The 22,099-nt window shown below is 39.9% G+C and overlaps 1 protein-coding gene across 13 annotated transcripts in view; it reads left to right on the forward strand.

Annotated features, from left to right (window-relative positions):
- C1H2orf76 (chromosome 1 C2orf76 homolog) overlaps positions 1-22,099 on the forward strand; it is a 54,810-nt gene that overhangs the window by 16,443 nt on the left and 16,268 nt on the right. For 3 of the 13 annotated variants that reach the window (XM_087856140.1, XM_087856206.1, XM_087856181.1), the window contains exons 2-3: positions 7,212-7,356; positions 21,567-21,617. In XM_087856140.1, coding sequence (XP_087712266.1) covers positions 7,224-7,356; positions 21,567-21,617 — 184 coding nt within the window. In that variant the 5' untranslated portion in view covers positions 7,212-7,223. Of the gene's footprint in view, positions 1-841; positions 894-1,645; positions 1,709-2,142; positions 2,205-6,446; positions 6,559-7,211; positions 7,357-21,566; positions 21,618-22,099 lie in introns of those variants that run through there. The other 10 variants (XM_087855963.1, XM_087855976.1, XR_006780784.2 and 7 more) reach the window with 8 other exon arrangements.

Below are 22,099 nucleotides of genomic sequence, written 5' to 3' on the forward strand. Positions count from 1 at the left end.
GTCCAGGAAGGTTATGATGTGCCTGAAGGAGAAGAATACGTGCCTTAGATAAACTTTTTTCCAGACCTGAGTTATGGTGCTGTTGGCTGTGAGTTGAATGTTAAGAAATCAAGAATATAAAATAAGGCATCTTTAAACATAAATACACACAAAACAAGATTACGTATTGATCCGTTGATGAAAACGTTGTGACCAGATGCACCAGAAACTCAGGGGAACCTAAACCTAACGCTGTATCTCCCTAGGAGCAGTGGTTCAGTATTCACTAATTCAGTGTTCGCGACCACTTGGTAGACCTTACCCACTGCTAATAACCAGAATTGGCTGCAGTTAGTTGTTTCATTTATTTGGGCTGATAGAGATCAGCCTAATGTCAACAACTGAGTGTTCTGCGAGAATGCATATTTTGTACTTATCATCACGGGAGGTCCTGAGCCTTTTTACCTACGGTGCTCGATTTTTTTTCACCTCAGGAGCCTGTGCCAACTGGTTGACAGTCCTTCAACTCAGAATTTTGCAATGAGGAGAGGAGCCAGCTTGGAATGAGAACAGCTGGGTCTTTAGGGAGGCTGGCATGCAGCTTGGCTTGGCTTTCCCTTGACCATTCCATGCTGAATTTCCACCTTCACCGTTCACGCTGCTAGAGCCTAGGCCATAAAAAAACAGCGCCGACCTGTCCTGTAAGGACCAGGGAATTCTAGGCCAGAAGGGGAGGCTGCTGGGCTGCATCTGTTCTTGGCTCTGATGAAACACTGGTTACCTGTCGGGGACCTGGGAACTCCCTGTGAGAGGGTTCCGACACAGGTTGTGTGTTTCTTTTGTTTGTTTCTTTGTTTTCAAGAGTTGAGTGTGCTTTGGATATGGTGACTTCTTCATTATCCCAATCCAGTTGGGTAAGTATCAGCCAGAACGGGTTCTTGTTTTTTTGTTTTTGTTTTTTTAGGCGGGGAGGTTTAAAGACGTTCCTAACCCCAGGCACTGTCGCTGTCTCTCTCGCTCTCTCTTTTTTTTTTTTTACAACCTCACCCATATTCTATGTTAACCTAACATGTAATTACGGATAGAGTTGAGCTGCTGCTGAAATGTCATATGGCGTAGGTATTTGATTAAACGTTAATTCTGATTTTTAAAAGTTTTCATATTCTGGAGCAATAAGGCTTTTCTTTAAGGTCTCAAATATTTTCTTTTTTTTAAAAAAGATTTTATTTATTTTTGTGACAGCTCGCATGCATGCGCACAAGCCGGGGGCGGGGTGGGGGGTGGGTAGGGGCAGAGGGAGAAGCAGGCTCCCCACTGAGCAGGGAACCTGACGTGGGGTTCCATCCCAGGACCCCGGGATCATGACCTGAGCCGAAGGCAGACGCTTCACTGACTGAGCCCCCCAGGCGCCCTAAGGTCTCAAATATTTTCATGGGCAGTGGAAAAGCTCATAGGCCCGAGGTACTATGACTGCAGTGCAGGGAAGGATTCAGGTTTTCCTCAGCCCCTTAGCTGCACTTGGTTTTGCTGACATTGTTGGGGGCTCTGGTGTGCCTCAGGCCACACATGTTGCTGGGTATCCCAAAGAATCTGTATAACATTCTTTCCCCCAAGGGGCTGTTGGGCCAGACCCTTTCAACAGCTGTCTTCCCTGCGGCACCACCAGGTGCTGTGGGCAGCCAGCAGGGCTGGCAGCTGAGGCCGGGGCAGAGGAGGAGCTGGAGCAAGGGTGAGCTGGAGCAGGTGGTCCTGCCTGAGTTTTGAAGGCTGCCTGCGTGGTGACGCAAAGAGGCTTGGGACAGAGGAAGTGTGGGGGAAGCCAGAGCGGAAGGGTATGGCCGAGGCTTGGAAGCAGCGTGATATGTGCGGGAGACTGTGGGCTGCCTTGGCTGCTGGAGTGCTATATGGAAGGTGGATTGTGGTGGTGACAGATAGCATCAGAGAGGAGGGAGGGGCTGGGTGCGGAGGGCCTTGGTGCCATCTTAGACAAGATGAGACTCGTCCTGGGTGTGTGACCTACTTCAGGGAGCTCTGCTGCATGCATTTGAGATTTATTGGTACCCCTTAACTGCATGTCAGTTATGAAGTTTCTCACCCTCTCTATCCTTGACAGTATCGATAAATTCTGTTGTTTACTTTTGTTCTGTTCTCTCTTCTTAAAAGGAAATGGCTTAGTTCTAAAAATACCTTTTTGTCGATGGAAAACCCAGCAAAGAAGCACAAATGTAAGTGTACAGTGAAACAGCATAACTTAGGGGCGCCTGGGTGGCGCAGTCGTTGTGTCTGCCTTCAGCTCAGGGCATGATCCCGGCGTTCTGGGATCAAGCCCCACATCAGGCTCCTCCGCTATGAGCCTGCTTCTTCCTCTCCCACTCCCCCTGCTTGTGTTCCCTCTCTCGCTGGCTGTCTCTATCTCTGTCAAATAAATAAATAAAATCTTAAAAAAAAAAAAAAGAAACAGCATAACTTAAAAACACATAATAATTATTAAAACATCAAGCAATATTAAACATACATAAAACAGAAGTCTCTTATATTTCTCCCATTCGGAGATAGCCGCTGTCCACGTTTTGGTAAATGCCGCTCTGGACGTCTCTGTGTGCTTATGGAGACACCACATACCCGTGGCTTTCTAGCTTCTGTTTTCACTCCCTAATCTGTCATAGCGTCTTTCAAAGTAGTGTCCATGGATCCGTATCGCCCTTTAGTGGCTGCAGGGGATTTTATCTTACGGAGTTTACTTAGGCAGTTCTCCATTGATGGGCATGTAGATGGATTCTAATTTTTGTTAACTGTTAGAAGCACTTCACTGAAAAACAAGTTCCTTGAATGTACATCTTTGTGTACTTTCCTTAAAATGTTCTTATTGTGAGAAATTTTACACGTATAAAACAGTAGAATAGCATGACAAGGTCTCATATATACCCAGCTGGAGCAGTTAACAATATTCTGCCATTCTTTCTTTTCATCTGTATTCTACTGGTTTTTGCTCTGCCAGCTATTTGAAAGCAAATCATTCATACCATTTCACCTATATCTACCTTACTCTTTTAAGATAAGAACTGAAAAATACTATCAAATAAAGAGAATTAACATTAATTTCTAATATCATCGTCATTGTGTCTTTTTTATATGTTTAAAATTTCTCGCAGTAAAAACATTTATGTAAATCAGAAGCGATCTAAAGTTTTGCATTGGTTGATCTCTTTAAGTCTCTTTTAATTTATAATCATCTTCGCCTTATTTCTTGTGGTATTTATTTACTGAAGAAACCAAGTCAGGGGCGCCTGGGTGGCTCAGTCAGTTAAATGTCTGCCTTCAGCTCAGGTCATGGCCCCAGAGTCCTGGGACTGAGCTCCATATTGGGCTCGTTGCTCAGTCGGGAGCCTGCTTCTCCCTCTGCCTGCTGCTCCCCCTGCCTGTGCTCTCTCTCTCTCTCTGACAAATAAATTGAAAAAAGAAAAGAAAAGAAAAAAAGAAACCAGATCATTTATTGAACAGAATTTCCTAGTCTGAACTTGGATGGTTTTTTTTTTTTTTTTTTGAGATTTTATTTATTTGACAGAGAGAGCACAAATAGGCAGAGTGGGAGGCAGAGGGAGAGGGAGAAGCAGGCTCCCCGCTGAGCAGGGAGCCTGATGACAGCTTCGTCTGAGGACTCTGAGATCATGACCTGAGCGGAGGGCCGGTGCTTAACTGACTGAGCCACCTGGGTGGCTTTACCCATGTTTCTACGAAGGTGTCGGTCTTTTCTTGCATATTTCTGTTTTTATACGTATCAGTCTCTTTCTGGGTGGTTGCTGATTTTTATTCACTTAGGAAGGCCTTTCTTACCTTAAGTTTATAAAAATATGTGCCCATTTTTCTGGTGCCTCTCTGTGATTTTACAGTTAAACGTAAATATTTGTTCCATGTCGGATTTATTTTTGTATAAGGGATGAGGTAAGAATCTAGCATTACTTTTCTCTGAATATCTGACCAGTTTTTCCCAATGCCATTTATTAAATAAACTATCTTTTCCCCACTAATGTCAAACACCACTTTTATACTAAATTCTCTAATCTTGAATCTGTTTCTGAATTTTCGGTTGTGTTCCACTGATTTGCCAGTTTTCCCTGCTTCATCATTACAACTTAAATTACTACGGCTTAATTGTCCTTTAAAATTTTTATTACTGACTTCTGTGAATATATGAATCATACCAGCTTCTTCATGTACGATTATATGTCTGACTATTGCTTAATAATGTGTTTTGATAATTGGTGCTGCCTTTTTTTTTTATGACTTTGCTGACTAAGCTCATAAATGTATTCTTCCGGATAGATTTTAGACATATTTGTGACAGGTCCCCCAAGGCATCCTTTTATATTTTGGTTGAGATTTTATTCAGTTTCTAAGTGAATTTAGGGGAGAATTGATTTCTTTACAACTTTGAGTCTTCATAATTAACAACTTGGTCATTTCATTTATTCAAATCTTTGATCTGTCCTTGAATATTTTTTATTAATTTGTTCCAAAGTTTTTATTTGTTTTGGTTTCTCTGTCGCTTCAGTGGGATGCCTTTTAAATTTGACCAGATTTTTTTTTTTTAAGTAAGTTGAACCTCTGGGAAAATATCACGTTTTATAATCTGTAATATTAGCTTTCTAAACTGTCTCTTCAGTATGCCTGCCTTCCTAAACTAACAAGCTGTAGTGTTTTTTTTTTTAAAGATTTAATTTATTTATTTGATAGAGCGAGCATGCAAGGAGTGAGCACGAGTGGGAGTGGGAGGGCAGGGGGTGGGGGGAAGGGTAAAGGGAGAAGGGCAGAGAGAGAAACCACCCCCCACCCCCCACCCCCCACCAAGAGGGGCTGGATCCCAGGACCCTGGGATCATGACCTGAGCCAAAAGCAGACCCTTAACAGACTGAGCCACCCAGGTGCCCCCACAAGCTGTAATTCCTGCAGTCCTTAAGACAAATCAGGTAATGGTTGCCTCCTTATTATAGGTAGCTATTATTCTTTAGTGACTGAGTATAAAGTATAACAAATTTCTGATGAAGGTGACAGTGCATTGCTGACCAAAATTAGATATTAATGCAAATTCAAAATTTCAACTATTTAAGTATGACATTTGGGCAGCTTTTTATTAAGTGGAAGGAACAAACCTCTAATTATAAAAGTTTCATTAAGGCACGCATGTGCCAGTCTGCCCAGCCTCCTTAGACCATTTATATGATTTATTTATTGCACCTGGGAGTCTAGATCTTCTGCCTACGTTAGCTGTCCTTATGCCCAAACCTATTTTATCCCAAACTGACTGTTGCTAAAAGCGGCTACTATTCATTGAGTCTATCACGTGAGATCCAACTATGTGTTGCAACAAAAAGATGGAGTTGATTTTTAGTTAGATCTGTCCACGTCTAAACTCTTTGGGGACTTTGGACTACACTATAGGGCTTTCTAGCATGTGTGCCTGGATGTGTGTGCGTGTGTCTTGGAGGGCTGCTTTGTTGTTGTGGGAGCTGCATGACAGGAGGAAGAAGTGGTCATGGTTTCAGCAAACCTGTAACACTGCTTCTAAAATCTTTTACAGAAATCTTTTACAGTATCCCTTTTTCAAGAAGTATACTTTATCAAGTACTTCAGTATATCTTACATTGTAATTTCGTAAATGTCTGCTGAACTGCTAATACTTGATAGATTCTAGGATCAGAATTTGGGGGCAACATCGTAATCCAGATTTAAGAAGAAATAGAGTCATCGCTAATATTGGAATTATCCATTCCAATTGTTAATTTGAAGTCATTAAGTACTAAGCAAGATTATAAGGTGAGCCCTTACCTTATTTTAGAGGGGAAAAAATAATTCAGTTCATTAAGAACCATTCATTTAAGTATAAACAATATAAATTCTAATTATAAATTTATGTATTAAAACAGCTTGAACCTTTGCTTTTCACACATAATGTGCTATATATCCTCTCAACCTTGGTAAAATACTTGTTTAAGCATTGTATGATACAGAGAGACTTTCTAGGCCAAATGAGTATGGCTTGTTTGTGTATATTATGAAATAGTCCAGACACACTAAAAGGCATAAAGAGTAATACACTATCCATGTACCTGAAATCCTGCTTAAGATATGAAGTTTTACCCATATAATTGGCCCATGTACTTCTCTCTCATTGCATAATCCTTCCTCTGCCTCAGAAATAACAGTTATCTCCTTTTAAACATAATAAAAGCTATGTTTTTGAACTTTAGTACAAATGGTGGGGTACCGTGACTCTTCTGCAACCTGCTTTTTTTTTTTCATTTGCCATAATATTTTTGAGATTCATTTATGCTGATGCATAGGTCCATTCATTTTTGCTGCTTGTACTCTTCCACTGTATGCCATAATTTCCTTATCTCTTCTGTTGGTGGACATGTTTCCAGTCTTCGCAATTAATAAAGTGTTCTTCTTGTGCACATATTTCGCAGATTCCCTAGGGTACCTTTGAATGAAATTGCTGCATCAAAAGATACCTGTTGGGGATGCCCACCTTCCCTGATTAAATTCTCACTGCTCTACACCCCTCCTTGCCAACACTAGGTATTATCAGATTTTGTTTGTTTGTTTGTTAGTCCTGTGAGTGATAGGTCTCATTATCTTGAATTTCTCTGATTCCTAGTGAGGTTAGACATCCTTTCTTATGTGTAGTATTATGGGTATTTTTTCCTAGTAAAATTGTATATTATGGCTGAAAATTATATGTAAAGTTGAAAGTACCATGAAGCAGTTACTACCAGAGAGAAATATACCATAACTGTATCTTTAGAATATTGGCAACTTTGCAAATTTTTGGAGAGGAAATAATTTGGCATGATTTTCCAATAGTATGTTAGAGCATGGACTTGGGAATTAAACTGATGCTTGAATCCTGGCTGCATTGTTTTTTGTTTGTTGTTGTTTTTAAGAGAGGAAGGGAGGGGCAGAGGAAGAGAGAGAGAGATTTATCATTTTGTGCCAATCAGGACATTAGCAACGGTGACCAAGCTGTCCAGGGTCACAGTGGATAGGTGGGAGTAAGCTTGGGACCCGGGATCTGCTTGGGTTTGGAGACTGTGAGTAACCATACAATGCGGGAGAGATGGCTGGGCCCCGTGGGGCTCATGGTGGGAGTGCAGGCTTGTAGATCATTGTGAATTGATGTAGATTATTGTGATTTGACGTTATTTAGACTGTTCTCATGTCCCTTGTCACAGGAATTTCTCCGCATGGCTTCGAAAGAAGTGACCATTACAGTTCGCCTCATTCGTTCATTTGAGCATCGCAATTTCAGGCCTGTAGTATACCATGGAGTTAATTTGGACCAAACTACAAAGGAATTTATATTATTTCTAAAGCAAGGTATGAGATGTCTTAGTCATTTTGCTTTATTAGTATTTTGAAAAAATAGTTGACTCTTACATGGATGGTAATTTTTTAAAAATACTTTGAAAGATCTTAATCTCGGTTCTCAGCCAGGTACCAGGTCAGCTCCTGCTCTGCGCAGCTAGAAGTACCTTCCCGAGGCCCATTTAGCACTGTGTGCGCCCACCTCAGGAGTTCGTATCCCCGTGTGTGGCTTCTCCCTTTTTTCCCTCCTTTTTTATTATTTATTATTTATTATTTATTTTTTTAACTTTTTAAAAGATTTTATTTATTAGAGATTTTATTTATGAGAGAGAGAGAGAGGGAGTGAGAGAGCATGAGCAGGGGGGATGGGTAGAGGGAGAAGCAGGCTCCCCACCGAGCAGGGAGCCCAATGAAGGACTGAGGACCCTGGGATCATGACCTGAGCTGAAGGCAGACATTTAACCATCTGAGCCACCCAGGTGCCCACTTTTTTTTTTTTTAAATTAAATAAAAATTAAGATCTAGGTTTTCTTATAAAGGGTTTATGTATTTGGAGGTTGATTAACAAGGGAATGCAATGTAGCTAATTGTGTCACCTGGCTGAGCACAGAGACGGCCTCTGTACGGCCGGAAAACCATGAGAGCTGTTGTTCACTGAGATCACAGAAATGACAGCCAGACCAGCTGATGCTACTTTATCATTTTGAGCGTAAAATTCAATAGGCAGAAAGTGAGCAAAGCCTTTTTTTCCCTTTCCAAAGATTTTATTTATTTATTTATTTGTTTATTTATTATTTATTTATCAGAGAGAGAGAGAGAGTGAGCGCACAAGCAGGGGGAGCAGCAGGCAGAAGGAGAAGCAGGCTCCCCACTGAGCAGGGAGCCTGATGTGGGACTTGATCCTGGAACCCTGGGATCATGACCTGAGCCAAAGGCAGACGCTTAAGCGACCAAGCCACCCGGGCGTCCCAAGTGAAGACTTTTGATAGGACCTCAATGGATTCCTAACCCGTTTTTAATTATCAAAGTGTTCTAGTCATCAACATTTGATAAAACATCTAGAATGAACTTTTATTATTTTAATTGAAATGTCATTTACATATGGTGTACAGATTATAATTCCATGAGTTTTGACAAATGTCTTACTTTATATTATCTTAATTTTTTTTTTTTTTTTACTTTGACAAAATTTCAGACACAGAAAAGTTGCAAAAATAGGGCAAAAAATTCCCACTTTGGGTAGTTTTACTTCTCAGTGTTACCTAGGTAAGGAGTAGGCAGGGTAGGTGACCTATACAGACGACAGACCAGTTAGTCTCCTTTGCAGTAGCTGTAAAAGATTTCATAAAGAGAACATAATTACTCCTTAAAGTAACTGTAGGCTGACCTATGGAGCATTTGTTGATACTAAGGTATTGCCAATTACAGTGTCTTGCTTTTGAAAAGAGAACACCAGAAGTGTATTTGGATTTTGAAAGAAAAACAAATCCCTGTATTTCTTGTTTTGAAATCTTTATGCGTATTATGGATTACAGTGTTTCTTAGGATTGTCATAGTAAGTACTGTGATGTTCTTGGTACAGTGCAGGGTAAGTTCTTCTCGAAGTCCTTGAGAATGAGGTGTAACCTTCAGGCTACTGCAGTGGCAGAAGATGCAGCCCCCACCCCCCGTCACTGTGCTCTTCTCTTCCCAGGTACCATATAGGTGCCTTCCCCATCAGAGCAGTGGTATGGGTCACAGCGTGATGTGCAACCCTACCTGCCCACGTCTCTCACCTGTGTTTGTAATAACATAACTGCTCCTTGTTTCAGTTGTACCTGTGGGAAATTTGTCCCACTGACTAAAAGGTGAACTTTTGGGTGTGGGCTCTTGAGCTGTGGGCTCTGTGCCCAAGTCTGTCTGATTGGAGGCACTGTGGAGCTGCTCTGAAAGGTTGGTGGTCCACATATCTGCCTTTTCTAATTTTGTGCATAACAAAGACCAAAGAGTTTATTTCTGGGGAATTTTTCAAGTAATAATAACAGCAAACATTACTATGTGCTTGGTACTGTGCTGAGAACTTAAACTAGATGATCTTATTTCATCCTTTTTTTTTTTTTTTAAGATTTTATCTATTTATTAGGGAGGGAGAATGTGGGAGCACAAGCAGGGGAAGTGTTAGAGGGAGAGGGAGAAGCAGGCTCCCCACTGAGCAGGGAACCCCATGTGGGACTCGATCCCAGGACCCTGGGATCATGACCCGAGCTGAATGCAGACGCTTAATCAGCTGAGCCCCCCAGGTGCCCCTTATTTCATCCTTCTAGAGTAGAAACTGTTCTATCCCATTTTATAGGTGAAGAAACTAAGGAACAGAGAGGTTAAGAAACTTGCCTGAGCTTACACGGCTGATAAAAGGCGAAGCCGCAAGTCATCCTAGGCAGTTGAACTGTACCACATGTACTCTTCAAAAAATTTTTTTTAAATTTAAACTCAATTAATTAACATAGCGTATTATTAGTTTCAGGGGTAGAATTTAGTGGTTCATCAGTTGCATATAACACCCAGTGCTCATTTCATCAAGTGCCCTCCTTAATGCCCATCACCGACCTCCCCTCCAGCAACTCTTAGTTTGTTTCCTATAGTTAAGAGTCTCTTATGGTTTGTCTCCCTCTCTGGTTTTATCTTATTTTAGGTTTCCTTCCTTTCCCCTAGGTTCATTTGTTTTGTTTCTTAAATTCCATGTATGTGTGAAATCATACAGTATTTGTCTTTCTGACTGACTTCGCTTAGCATATGTACTTCTTTTAAAATGTAGACTCAATTAGCCAACAGACAGTACATCATTAGTTTCAGATGTAGTGTTCAGTCATTCATCAGTTGCATGTAATGCCCAGTGCTCATCATATCACGTGCCCTTCTCAATGCCTGTCTCCCAGTTGCCCCCTCCTCCCACCCACCTCCCCTCCAGTAGCATATGTACTCTTACGCACCACACTAAGTTGCTTCTATTCTGTTCTACTGCTTTACTTGCTAAGTGGGATCTCCAACATAAACGGATTCACTCAGTGTCAAGAGTCTTTGCCTTGAGTGCCCCTTGCTCTAGTGTTTTGAACCCCGAAAGCTAGAAGAGTGGTTTGACACCGTGGCATAGTGAATTTTGCATACAGCCAGAAATGGTCATGGTGATGGATGATCTTTTGGGGTTATTTTATTTTTTTGAGGGGGAGGGGTTATTTTAGATGCCTTCTTGCCTTTCTAACTGTTCACCTTTTGCATCCTTATTCTAGCTCGTTTCCTGTCATAACTGTCTGTTTCTCCCTCCGCAAAGGAACCTGAGTTAAACTGGATTCATACTTATTGAGAATCACTGTTTCCCAACATCATGCTATTAAAACCTAAAGTTGAATAAATATAATAAATATAAACACCTCTATTTATAAATAAGTATAAATTAAACACATAAGTATATTTATGTATTAGTATGTAAGTAAGAAAATAAATCTGACGTTAACATACAGGGAATGGACATTAATCAGATGTTCTGATCAAAGATGTACTGTATACTACCTTATATGGACGACTAATTTTCTAGATTCAGAACAGTGTAGAAACCAATTGTCTAGATAATATAACACCTTTTAATTATTCTTTGATTTGGAAGCATTTGAATATTTTGTAATCGATTCTTCAAGTCTTGATTCTGAAAAGTAAAATCAGTCCACCCATGAAACAGAAAAAAGCTGTAGAGGATTTGCCTAACCTTCTAGTTCAAAACTCCTTCCCTATCCCTCCTTACTCCTGGTGGTATGTTACTCTGTAAAGCAGCTGTTCTATTGGCTGAATACTAGAAGAGTTAGTTAGTTTGTATGTTTCTTTGTATCTGATGTTCCTGACCACACTTTGCCCTGTCATTAATGTCTTACCTAGTCGGCTACATTTGTTGCATTGAATGAGCCAATATTGAGGCATCATTAATTAATGTCCATGGTTTCTCTTGGTTTCCATAGTTTTTACCTAATATCTTTATTCTGTTCCAGGATCTCTTCTAGAACTCCACACTACATTTAATTGTCACGTCTCCCAAGGTTCCTCTGGGCCATTTGGGTTCCTCAGATGTCTTCCCTGCTTGATGGCTTTCACCGTTTTGAGGAGCACTGGTCAAGCCTATTGTAGGACAGCTCTCTAGTGGAATTTGCTTGGGGAGTTCCATTCCCCCTCCTTTGAGGTGGGGATTAGCTACATCATTTATTTGGAATTCTTCTGCAGGGAAGTTTTTGTTTTGTTGTGCAAACTCTTCTGGCTCTGGCCACTGGGGACTTTTCAGTTGTCTTCTGTGCCCCTCTGATGTGTGCCTTGTGTGTGTGTTGAGTACTTTCTCACTTTCTGGTGCTATAAAATGCTTCAGGCTCATCGTGTGCGTACGCCGCCCCAATCCCAGGATCAGCCAGTTCTCAAAGGAGTCCCGGTTCCTGAGAGCCAGATCTGGGTGCTAGGTTCTCTCTCCTCCTGAGTATTGTTCTTTAAAAATCTCTCAGCTGAAAGGGCAAAGAAATAGATCCACCTGTGTGCATACACATATCTATGAGTATTTTCATGTCACCATCTGTATCTGTATGTTAAACATGAGTCCTTCCTGATGTTTTACAGTCCATTCCAATGTGTATCCTTCTGGCTTCCTTCCCTTGCGTATATTCCCACTCGAAGAGTGAGAAGTCTGGCTCCCATCATTTGCCCTCCATTTATTTAATTCTTTAATTCCAGTGTACAGAGTCGTTAATCCATACCCTCTGGGAAGCAATTTGATGTTAACTTAGAGGTCAGCGCTTTTGTGCAGTTTCTTTTGCCTTAGACTTAAAAAAAACTCTTCATTGCCACAGTTACTGACGTCAGCAGCTTTTCCTCCACCATCCCCAGGAAAGTTGTTTCATACATTTACAGTACGTCTTGATTCCCTTGTCACCGTCTGCATTCTTCCCTGGGATCCTCTGTCCTCCTAAATGGTGTAGGTTTTTTTTACTTTGCGTATATTAAAGTTCACTTTTGATGCTATAAAGTTCCGTGGGTTTCAACAAATGAGTAATGTTGTGTCACATTACACTGACGTACAGAACAGTTTCACTGCCATAAAAATCCTCCATGTTTCACCTAGTCATCCTCCCCTGCAAGTCCCAGGCAACCGCTAATCTCTTTACTGTCTCTAGTTTTGCTTCTTCCAGGATATCACGTGCTTGGATTTGCACAATATGTAGCCTTTATAGACTGGTTTCCTTCACTTAGAAACATGTATTTAGGGTTCCACTGTATCTTTTCATGGCACATCCTGTCTTCTTAATTTCCTTTAATCTGGAACAGCCCCCCACCTTTTGTCTGTCATTGTATTGTATTTTTTTTTTTTAGATTTTATTTATTTATTCGACAGAGATAGAGACAGACAGCGAGAGAGGGAACACAAGCAGGGGGAGTGGGAGAGGAAGAAGCAGGCTCATAGCAGAAGAGCCTGATATGGGGCTCGATCCCATCACGCCAGGATCACGCCCTGAGCCGAAGGCAGACGCTTAACCGCTATGCCACCCAGGCGCCCCTGGTGTTTTTTTTTTTTAAATCTAGGTCCGTGTTTTTACAGAATGTCCTACAATCTGGATTTATTTGATTGTTTTCTCATGCTTAGAGTCAGGTTAAACATTTTTGGCTGGATTACTCTGTAGGTTGCAGACTATGACAAGGTAAGACTGACCTGCCACCTGTTTCTATAAATGAAGTTTCTTGGACCGTAGCCACAATTGTGGCCCAGACTGTATGTCACACAAAACCTGAAGTGTTGATTAGCAGGCCTTTACATAAATAGTTTGTTGAAATGGGTGGAGGTGATTCCTTCCTGTTGCATCATTTCAGAAAGCACTTGATGTTGCTTTGCCCTGTTACTGGTTGTACATATTTCAGTCATTTGGTTAAGGCACTGTCTACCAGATTTCTCTGTTGTGAAAGGACCTTTCTGATTAATAAGTAGCGTACGGAGTGATAAACATTGAGACCATTCACCTATCCTGTTTCCGGTAGTTTTAGTATCTCTCGATGATCCCTACCTGAATCATTGATGTTTACAAAAATCAGGATTTTTCTTACTCTGTGATTCTTTTTATGTTTATTATTTCTCATTCTGCTGTAAAGAAGCAGTTGTCCGGTGCCCCTCTTTTTTAGAAAGGAACAGGGTAATATGCAGTAGCAAAGTCATGGTACATTATCACCGTGTCACAAAGGGACTCTTCCTTCAACGTTATGTTGAGGAATGTTCTCTTGTTTGTACTATAAAATATACTGTAGATTCTTTAGTTTAAATATTTAATTCTATAAACTTAAAATAGCACAAAATATTTTCTGTGGTTGTGACTTATGGAATGAGAGTTTAACAATAAAGGGGACGTGTTAAGTGAGGGGCGGTCAGTGGTTATCTCTAGGAAGTAGGGAATAAGGACACTAGGGTAAAACAGAAGATTTCACCCGTATCATGTTGTTTTATTTAGTAAAAAATAGTAAAGGATCTGAAGCAGTCATGACAATATATTAAATATGGTTGGTGGGTTAAATGAGTTTTCACACTTTTTTTTTTAAGATTTATTTATTTATTAGAGAGAGAGCAAGCAGGGGCACTAGGGGCAGAAGGAGAGGGAGAGAGAATTTTAAGCAGGCTCTGCATGTGCCCAGTGTGGAACCTGACATGGGGCTCGATCCCACGACCCTGAGATTACAACCTGAGCTGAAACCAAGAGTCCGACACTTGAAACGACTGAGCCCCCCAGGTGCCCCTATTCTCCACACTTTTTATGTTTAGATTATTTCATAATTAAAGTGAAAAGCATCTTGATAGATCTTACTATAAAATCAGACAGGACCCCTTATTAGGTTATAATGTTGGTTCATTGTTCTGATTAATGGTTGATATTTGGTATTCTTGCTCATACAGATTAGTCATTAAATTAGTCAATTTCTTTTTTTTCTGGAGGTGGTCATGCTTTCTTAAAAGTCTTCAAATGTATATCTAGCATCTAAAACTAAGTTACAAATTATATCCCTTTTATTTTTAAAGGCTTTACTGTGAGGTAAAGAATTATTTTATTGTCCATCGATATTTTAATAATGTTCAAAACTTTATTGATTTTTACATTGAAATGTGTGTTTTAACATTTCAGATTTTTTTTTTTTTTGGCATCCTAACAGCCAGCAGTATATTTATTAAGTTGCCTTATTTTACTAAATAATTTTTCTATAGATGCCTGTTATGGTGACCTAAATGAATGAGTAAAGTTAATGGTTACCTTCTTGTGAACTTTGCAATAATGAAATATTAAATTGGTTTTTTGCAGAATTCATCCTGTAATCCCAAAATCTTCTAGAAAAGTTCATTAGGTCTCAAAGTTAAGTTCAAAGGTGGGGAAAGATAAAATGAAAAGAAAACTCTGTGCAAAGTGGAAAATACTTTTCAGAATGTAATAGATATGCCACAGACTTTTGCTTTCAGCCAAGGTGAACAACAGGGACTGAACTTACTCTTCCATCTGAGACAACTGAAAAAACTATGCAAAATTCATGAAACAGTGGTTTTCAGAAATTGGACATCAGGCCCACAAGACAGTGGTCCCTGGGGTAGGAGAAACAAACAAGGTGGCCCCTATGACTGTGCCACCTTACTGCCTGGAGAGAGTCTTTAGGCTACAGAGCAGGGCAGGGGAATGCAGGTAAAACTGAGTTCAGGAGTCAGAGCTGGCAGTCTGGAGTGGAGCCTGGAGAGTTCTCTGGCGTGGAGAGGGCTGAACAAAGAGAACACTCTGAACATTTGCAGTGTCTTAGAAGATTTGCAGAGCATGTATCTTCAGTTGAATACAGTTGGCACAAGTGTGTGAGGAAACTAACAGACACCAGGTAAGGAACAACCTGAAGGTAGCAGAAGGCAAAACGCTCAGAGCCCATATAGGCCTGGGAATAGTCGTTTGTTTGAACACTGGCCAGAGTGGAAGACCTTGTAATTTACAGGTTATCAGGCAGAGTATCTAGAGGGGTATTGCTGAAATTGTAAGGCAGAATTAACCCTTGAGTAAATTCCACCCTACTCTCACCTAACAAATCTCAAAAGCAATACTCAAAAGGATCTAACAGTTTCTAAGTAATTTAGCAAAGCTCGGGATGTTTACAGAAATACACAAATATCCAGCACTCAAACAAGGTGAGATTCACAATGACCTGCATCAAATCAGAACTTACCAGGCATGCAAAGAAGCAGGAAAATATGAACCATAATTCAGAGAGAAATCAGTCAGCCCAGAAAAGTTACAGATGACAGAATTAGTACACAAGGACAATTGAAAGTTTTTATAACTATATTGCAAATGCTCAAGAAGGTAGAGGGACAATTGAACCTGTTAGAGATGGAGGATATGAAAAAAAGACCCAAATGGAGCTAGAGATGAAAAAAATGAATTTGAGATGGAGATTAACGTGTAGATCAGATGGGGCAGAGGAAAAGATCGGTAAAATGGAAAACAAAGCAACAAAAGCCATCTAAAAGCATAGACAAAAGACTGAAGGAGAGATAAATAGAGCAGTAGAGAGGGGTAGGGCAACTTCCACTAGCCAGATATATATGTAATTGGAGGCCATGAGGATGGGAGCTGGAACAGGGGAACGGAAGACATATTTGAAGAAATGATGGTTGAAAATTTTACAAATGTGATAGAAACTATAAACCCACATAGTGGAGCAGTCCAACAAATCCCCAAGCAAAAGAAACACCGAGGCATATATAATCAAATTGCCTATAGCTGGTGATAAAGAGAAGATCTTAAAAGCAGCTGGAAAAAAACCCAAAAAACCACATTACATAAGGAGCAACAAGGATGAAAGACATCAGACTTCTCATCAGAATCAATCCATGTCAGAAGATAGTGGAGTGACATCTTTAAAGTATTGAAAGAAAGTCAGTCTAGAATTCTATTCCCATCTTTCAGAAATGGAGGCATAATAAAGACTTTAGACATATAAAAACAGAGAGTCCATCACCAGGAGACCTAATCTATAGGAAATGCTAAAGGGCCTTCTTCCAACAGAAGGGAAATGATACCAGATGGAAATCTGGAGGCACACAAAGAAACGAAGACTACAGGAAATGGTAAACATGGGTAAATATGAAAGCCTTTTTTTCCTTATAATTTTTCTTCAAATATATTTCATCACGTAAAGAAAAACGGTAATAATGTGTTGTGGGGTTTGTGGAAAATACATGCCCTAGCACAAAGGCTGGGAGGGGAGAAATGGAAGCATAAGATTCTTTCACTATAAAGTGTTACAGTATTGCTTGGAGGTAGATTGATAAATTAAAGATGTTTACTACAGACTTTAAAGCAACTGTGTGTGCACGCACACACACATCACCTAAAAGTTATAGATAATATGCCACCAAAAGGGTTAAAATGGAATCATAAAAAATTGTGAAATAGGACAATCCAAAAGAAGGTAGAAGAAGAAATAACATGTGGACAGAACAAAACAAAATCCAAATAGCAAAGTGGTAGATTTAAATCCAGTCATATTAATAATCACATTAAACGTAAGTGGTCTGAACACCCTAATTAAAAGACAGACATATAGCAGAAAGTCCTAAATTATATGTTGCCTATAGGAAATGCACTTTAAAGATAAAAATCAGTTAAAGGTAAAAGGATGAAAAAATTATACCATGCTGAACCAGTACCAATGAAAAGAAAGCTGGAGTGGCTATAGTGAAATCAGGTAAAGTAGATTCCAGAGTAGAGTATATTACTAGGGATAAAGACTGTCATTTTACAATGGTAAGGCATCAATTAATCAAGATGACGTAATGATTCTAAATGCTTATGCACCCGACACAACAGAACTTCAAAAATATGAGGTCAAAACTAACAGAACTGCAAAGAAAAATAAGTGAATCTCCAATCACTGGGATATTTCAGCACTGCTCCCTCAACAATTGATGGAACAAGTAGATAGAAAGTCAGTAAGTTTACAAAAAACTTGAACAACACTATTAGACTAACTTGACCAAAGTGACACTTATACAACACTCCACCGAACAGCAGAATACACATTCCTCTCAAGTGCACGCAGAACATTTACCAAGAGACTATATTTCAAGCCATAAAACAGGTCATGACAAATGGAAAAGGATTAAAGTCCTACAGTGTATATTGTCTGACTACAGTGGGGTTAGATTAGAAATCAGTGACAGAAGACTCTGGAAAATTCTGAAATATTTGGAAACTAAATAGCATACTGCTAAATAACCTGTGTGTAAAAGCAGAGATCAAAAGACAGAGTATTATGAACTGAATAAAAATGAATACACAGCTTTTCAAAATTTGTGGCAAACAGGTAAAACAGTACTTAGAAGAATATTTATAGGACTAGAAATGTCTAAATTAAAAAAAGAGAAGAGGTCTCAAATTACTGATTTCAGCTTCTGTGTTAAGAAAGTTAAAGTAAATTAAATCCAGAGTGAGCAGAATAAAAGAAATCATAAAGATTATAGAAGAAAATGGAAAACCAGAGAGAAAACCAATAATCAGCCAAAACTGATTCTTTGAAATACATGAAATTGATAAAGCTGTAGCTGGACTGATTGGGAAAAAAAAAAAGAGAGAGAGAAGACACAAGTTATCAGTATCAGCGGTGAGAGTCGGATAACAAAGGAATACATTAAACAATTTTATGCTGTAAATATGTTATCCCAGGACAGTGGACAAGTTCCTTGAAAAACCCAAACTACCGAAGCTCACTAACAAACAGACAACCTGAATAATTCTGTATTTTAAAATGAACGGTAGTTAAAACACATTTCTCATAGAAAACTCCAGTGCCAGTTCCAGTCACGGGTAAATTCTACCATACATTTAAGGAAGAAATAATCCCAATTCTACAGAAACTCTTCTATAAAACTCAAGACGAGGAAATACTTATCACCTGATTTTCTGAGGCCATCCTTACCCTGATATCAAAACCAAAGAGTATGGGGTGCCTGGGTAGCACAGTCATTAAGCATCTGCCTTCGGCTCAGGGCGTGATCCTGGCGTTATGGGATCAAGCCCCACATCAGGCTCCTCTGCTAGGAGCCTGCTTCTTCCTCTCCCACTCCCCCTGCTTGTGTTCCCTCTCTCGCTGGCTGTCTCTCTGTCACGTAAATAAATAAAAAAATCTAAAAAAAAAAAAAAAAGAACAGCTACCAACCAACATTTTGAACACAAAGAGATATAAAAATTCATAACCAAATTTTAGCAAATCAAATCCAACAGTATTTAAAGAAGAAGAATATATCATGACAGACACTTGAGGAAAGAAGATACGTGGTACCCACCATTGTTAGTGTAGTGAAGTGCTAGTTAAAGTCACCGTGAGAACACAACACTCCCGCTGAAATGGATAGAATGAAAAAGGTCTATTACTGAAAACCCCAGTTTTGGCTAGGATGTGGAAGGATCAGATATGCTGCGAGTAGGAATGTGAGGAGGAACCATTTAGAAGATGACTTGGCAGTTTTTTAAAAATGGTAAACCAACCGCCAGCGTCAGATCCAGCCATTCCACTTCTGGGTGAAATGTAAGCGCGGGTCCTCATAGGACTGCCCACAGCCTTCTTCGTTGTAGTGCAAAATGAGAAGCCCCCCGTTCGGTAAGGAAGTTGTTTGTTCTTTTTCTGTTCCTCCTCAGGCCTTTTTATATGTATATGCCCCAAAGCTCTTATCTCACCGTCACGGGTTGAATGGCTGGTCACTTTGTGCCCCTGCAGAAGAGACCCCTTCTCCTTGCTGCCCAATGGGAGGATTGGATTCTAGCCCTAGCTCTGACGCCCTGGGCCCACCAGGACCTCGGCGTTCTTAACTGCCAAATGGAGGGTTTAAGTTCTATTTATTCATTCACGAATATTTTTAAGCACCTGACATGGGCCCGGCACCCTTTTAGGTACCGGTAACACAATGAGGAAAATCAACTGTGGTTTCTGCCTACATGGAACACGTGATCTATTAACCTGTGATGTGCCGGACACGGGCTTCAGTTTCAAGAGCTGGGGCCTAGCGTCTTAGTCTCAAGGGTTATTTATGAATCAGTAGGGAAGGGAGACCAATAATTGAACAGACAGAACTGTGGTTGTGAGGAATGTTATGGAGAAAACCGTTAGAGGGGAGACCCCGCCCTTAGCAGGGCCGGCAAGGGAGGCCTTTTCGTGGAGTGGCACTTGAGCTGACACCTCGAGGAGGAAAGAGAAAGCGCTTTCATTTGCCTGTCACTGTCTCCTCTCTCAGAAGTCCAGACTGAACAGAAGACAGTGATTTGATTTCTCCGAATGTAGACACCTCTAAACATGAGCGGTTTCACAGAGCCCTCTGTTCCTTCTCTCCCGCCTTCACAGGGTTTCTTTGTCTTATTCAGGAACTGTAAGTGCTAATAAATTAAACAGATTTAATTCCTCTTTCTGATGTTTAATTAACACTTCTTCGGCCCAGAATTCATAAGTGAGACACAAAAAGGAGAAAGTGAAGCTTCTGTTCTCTGGCAAGCCTAAGCCAGAGGTTTTGAGTGTCGGGCAGGTGGATCCGGGCTCCAGACAGGTTTGTTTGGGCCTACAGTGTTTTAAAAGTCGGAAAATTTCACCTAAAACCCCAGACTTTTTTTTTTTTTTTTAGTGTTTTCATTTAAATCTTTAGGGAACCAATTCCAATGGAATGGCAGCAGTCTACTTTAATGGGGTGCATGCTCCCAGATCTCACAGCCCCTCCTGTTTGACCCGTGCACTCACTCAGGCCATCTAGCTGGCCCGCACACGAATGTGTTTGGCTAAGAATCGTTTTAGTTTTCTGTTTTGTGTTTGAACATCTATGCCTGGGACCAGACTGCTGAGTCGGTTCCGCTCGTGCTGGGCTTGGTGGTTCTAATGTGTAGCAGGGGAGCACCCCATGTGTGAGACCAAGCCCTGTTACAGGTGTGACACGGACTATGTGCTCTCAAAGGTGGGGACTTGTCTTGGTAACTTCTTATTTACTTTGTCTCCGGAATGCCTGGTAGTAGGCATTTTAAATGCATTTGACATAAATGAATAAATTATATTTTAATTTTTGTGTGTATTCGACCTCTAAAAGGTAAATGTGCCTAGAAAAACACGTTTCCTAATTCAGATGTGTGGGTTTTTAAGAAAGTTTTCTTTATAGATAACACATGCATGTAGTTTTAAGGTCAGAATGTAAAAGGAAATCAGTAAGAACTCTCCTTCCCGCTTCTGTTCTCCGACCAGTGCACTGTGCTCTCCCCCACCCCACGGACATATAAGCAAATACAAATATATTCTTTCTTTTCCCCCATTTTACTCAAAAGTTGGCCGGCTTTAAAAATGATGGTCTGCCTTATGCTTTCCTTTAACGTATCTTGAAGATCTTATTAGTAGAGTACTTCCTCTGCCTTTTTTTTTTTTTTATAGTTGAAAAATGTGTTTCATTTTTGGGGCACATTAATTATTAAGTCCTACCCACTGGAGGGCATTTGGATTTTTCTGAGCATTTGCTCCTGTAAACAGTGCTACAGTTAGTACCCTTGTATGTATGTCCTAGTACACACATGTGTGAGAATGTATCTCTGTGATCAGTTCTTGAAGTGGAATTGCTAGGTCAAAGGGTATATGCATATGTAATTTTGGTACATTTCCAATTGCCCTCTGACATACATGCCCTCTCAGACATTTGAAATTCTGTTTTAAAAAGAATATTCAATTTGTTTTTGTTTTGTTTTCTTTGCTGAATTAGAGTTATATTGTAGGTTATCTGAGTTTTGGTAAGAGTAGTAACACTCGTCTAGAACATTGGTTTCCACTACTGGCCTGAACGAGTTCTCAGGTTCATATGCTAAATAAATGTCACCACTACAGAAAATAATATCTCACACATGAATGCTATGTATTTCAAATGTACATAGATGCTATTGTATTTAGTAAAATGGCAGTTCATTTAATAACGTTACCAAATTCTTAGTTCAGCTGATAACAGCTCAACATTTCTTCAGTGGTTCCATTGTTTTAGATGAACTTTGGGTTTTGATGGCATGTTAGCTTCATTTTGGGTTCTATCAAATTTTTCAAAGTAGCTTACTCCGGAGATCTAGGAGAACGTAGCAAAAAATTATGCATATACTTAAAGTGTCTGCTTGAATATAATAAAAATAATATTTCTCTTATAGATATTCCTTTAAGAACCAGCCTGCCACCACCATTCAGAAATTATAAATATGGTAAGTAATTTTACTTATTCTTTAAAATTGTGTATTAATATAATTTCACGTTAGTTTTATGTTGATAGTAGTTCAAATTTGGTTTTCAAAAATGAGTTTACTATCTGTAAACAAAAACCAGTATAGAAGTTTATTTAGAAATATAAGAATCCTGGTGTATCACTGAAGTAAATTGAAATAGCGTTTGAAAGTGACCTATTTGTGAGGAACAAATAACATGTCTGGCAAACGATGTCTAGAATGAATTTCTTGTCAGGTAACCAGGAAAGAAAAATGATTTCAGACTAGGAATTAAAAGAAGAGATTGAACATTTTATTTTTATTTTTATTTTTTTTGAAGATTTTATTTATTTATTCGACAGAGATAGAGACAGCCAGCGAGAGAGGGAACACAAGCAGGGGGAGTGGGAGAGGAAGAAGCAGGCTCATAGCGGAGGAGCCTGATGTGGGGCTCGATCCCATAACGCCGGGATCACGCCCTG

The sequence above is a fragment of the Ursus americanus genome, chromosome 1 (genome assembly GCF_024610735.1).
Source record: "Ursus americanus isolate L20-20 chromosome 1, mUrsAme1.1.p, whole genome shotgun sequence".
In the NCBI taxonomy this organism is placed as follows: Eukaryota; Metazoa; Chordata; class Mammalia; order Carnivora; family Ursidae; genus Ursus; species Ursus americanus.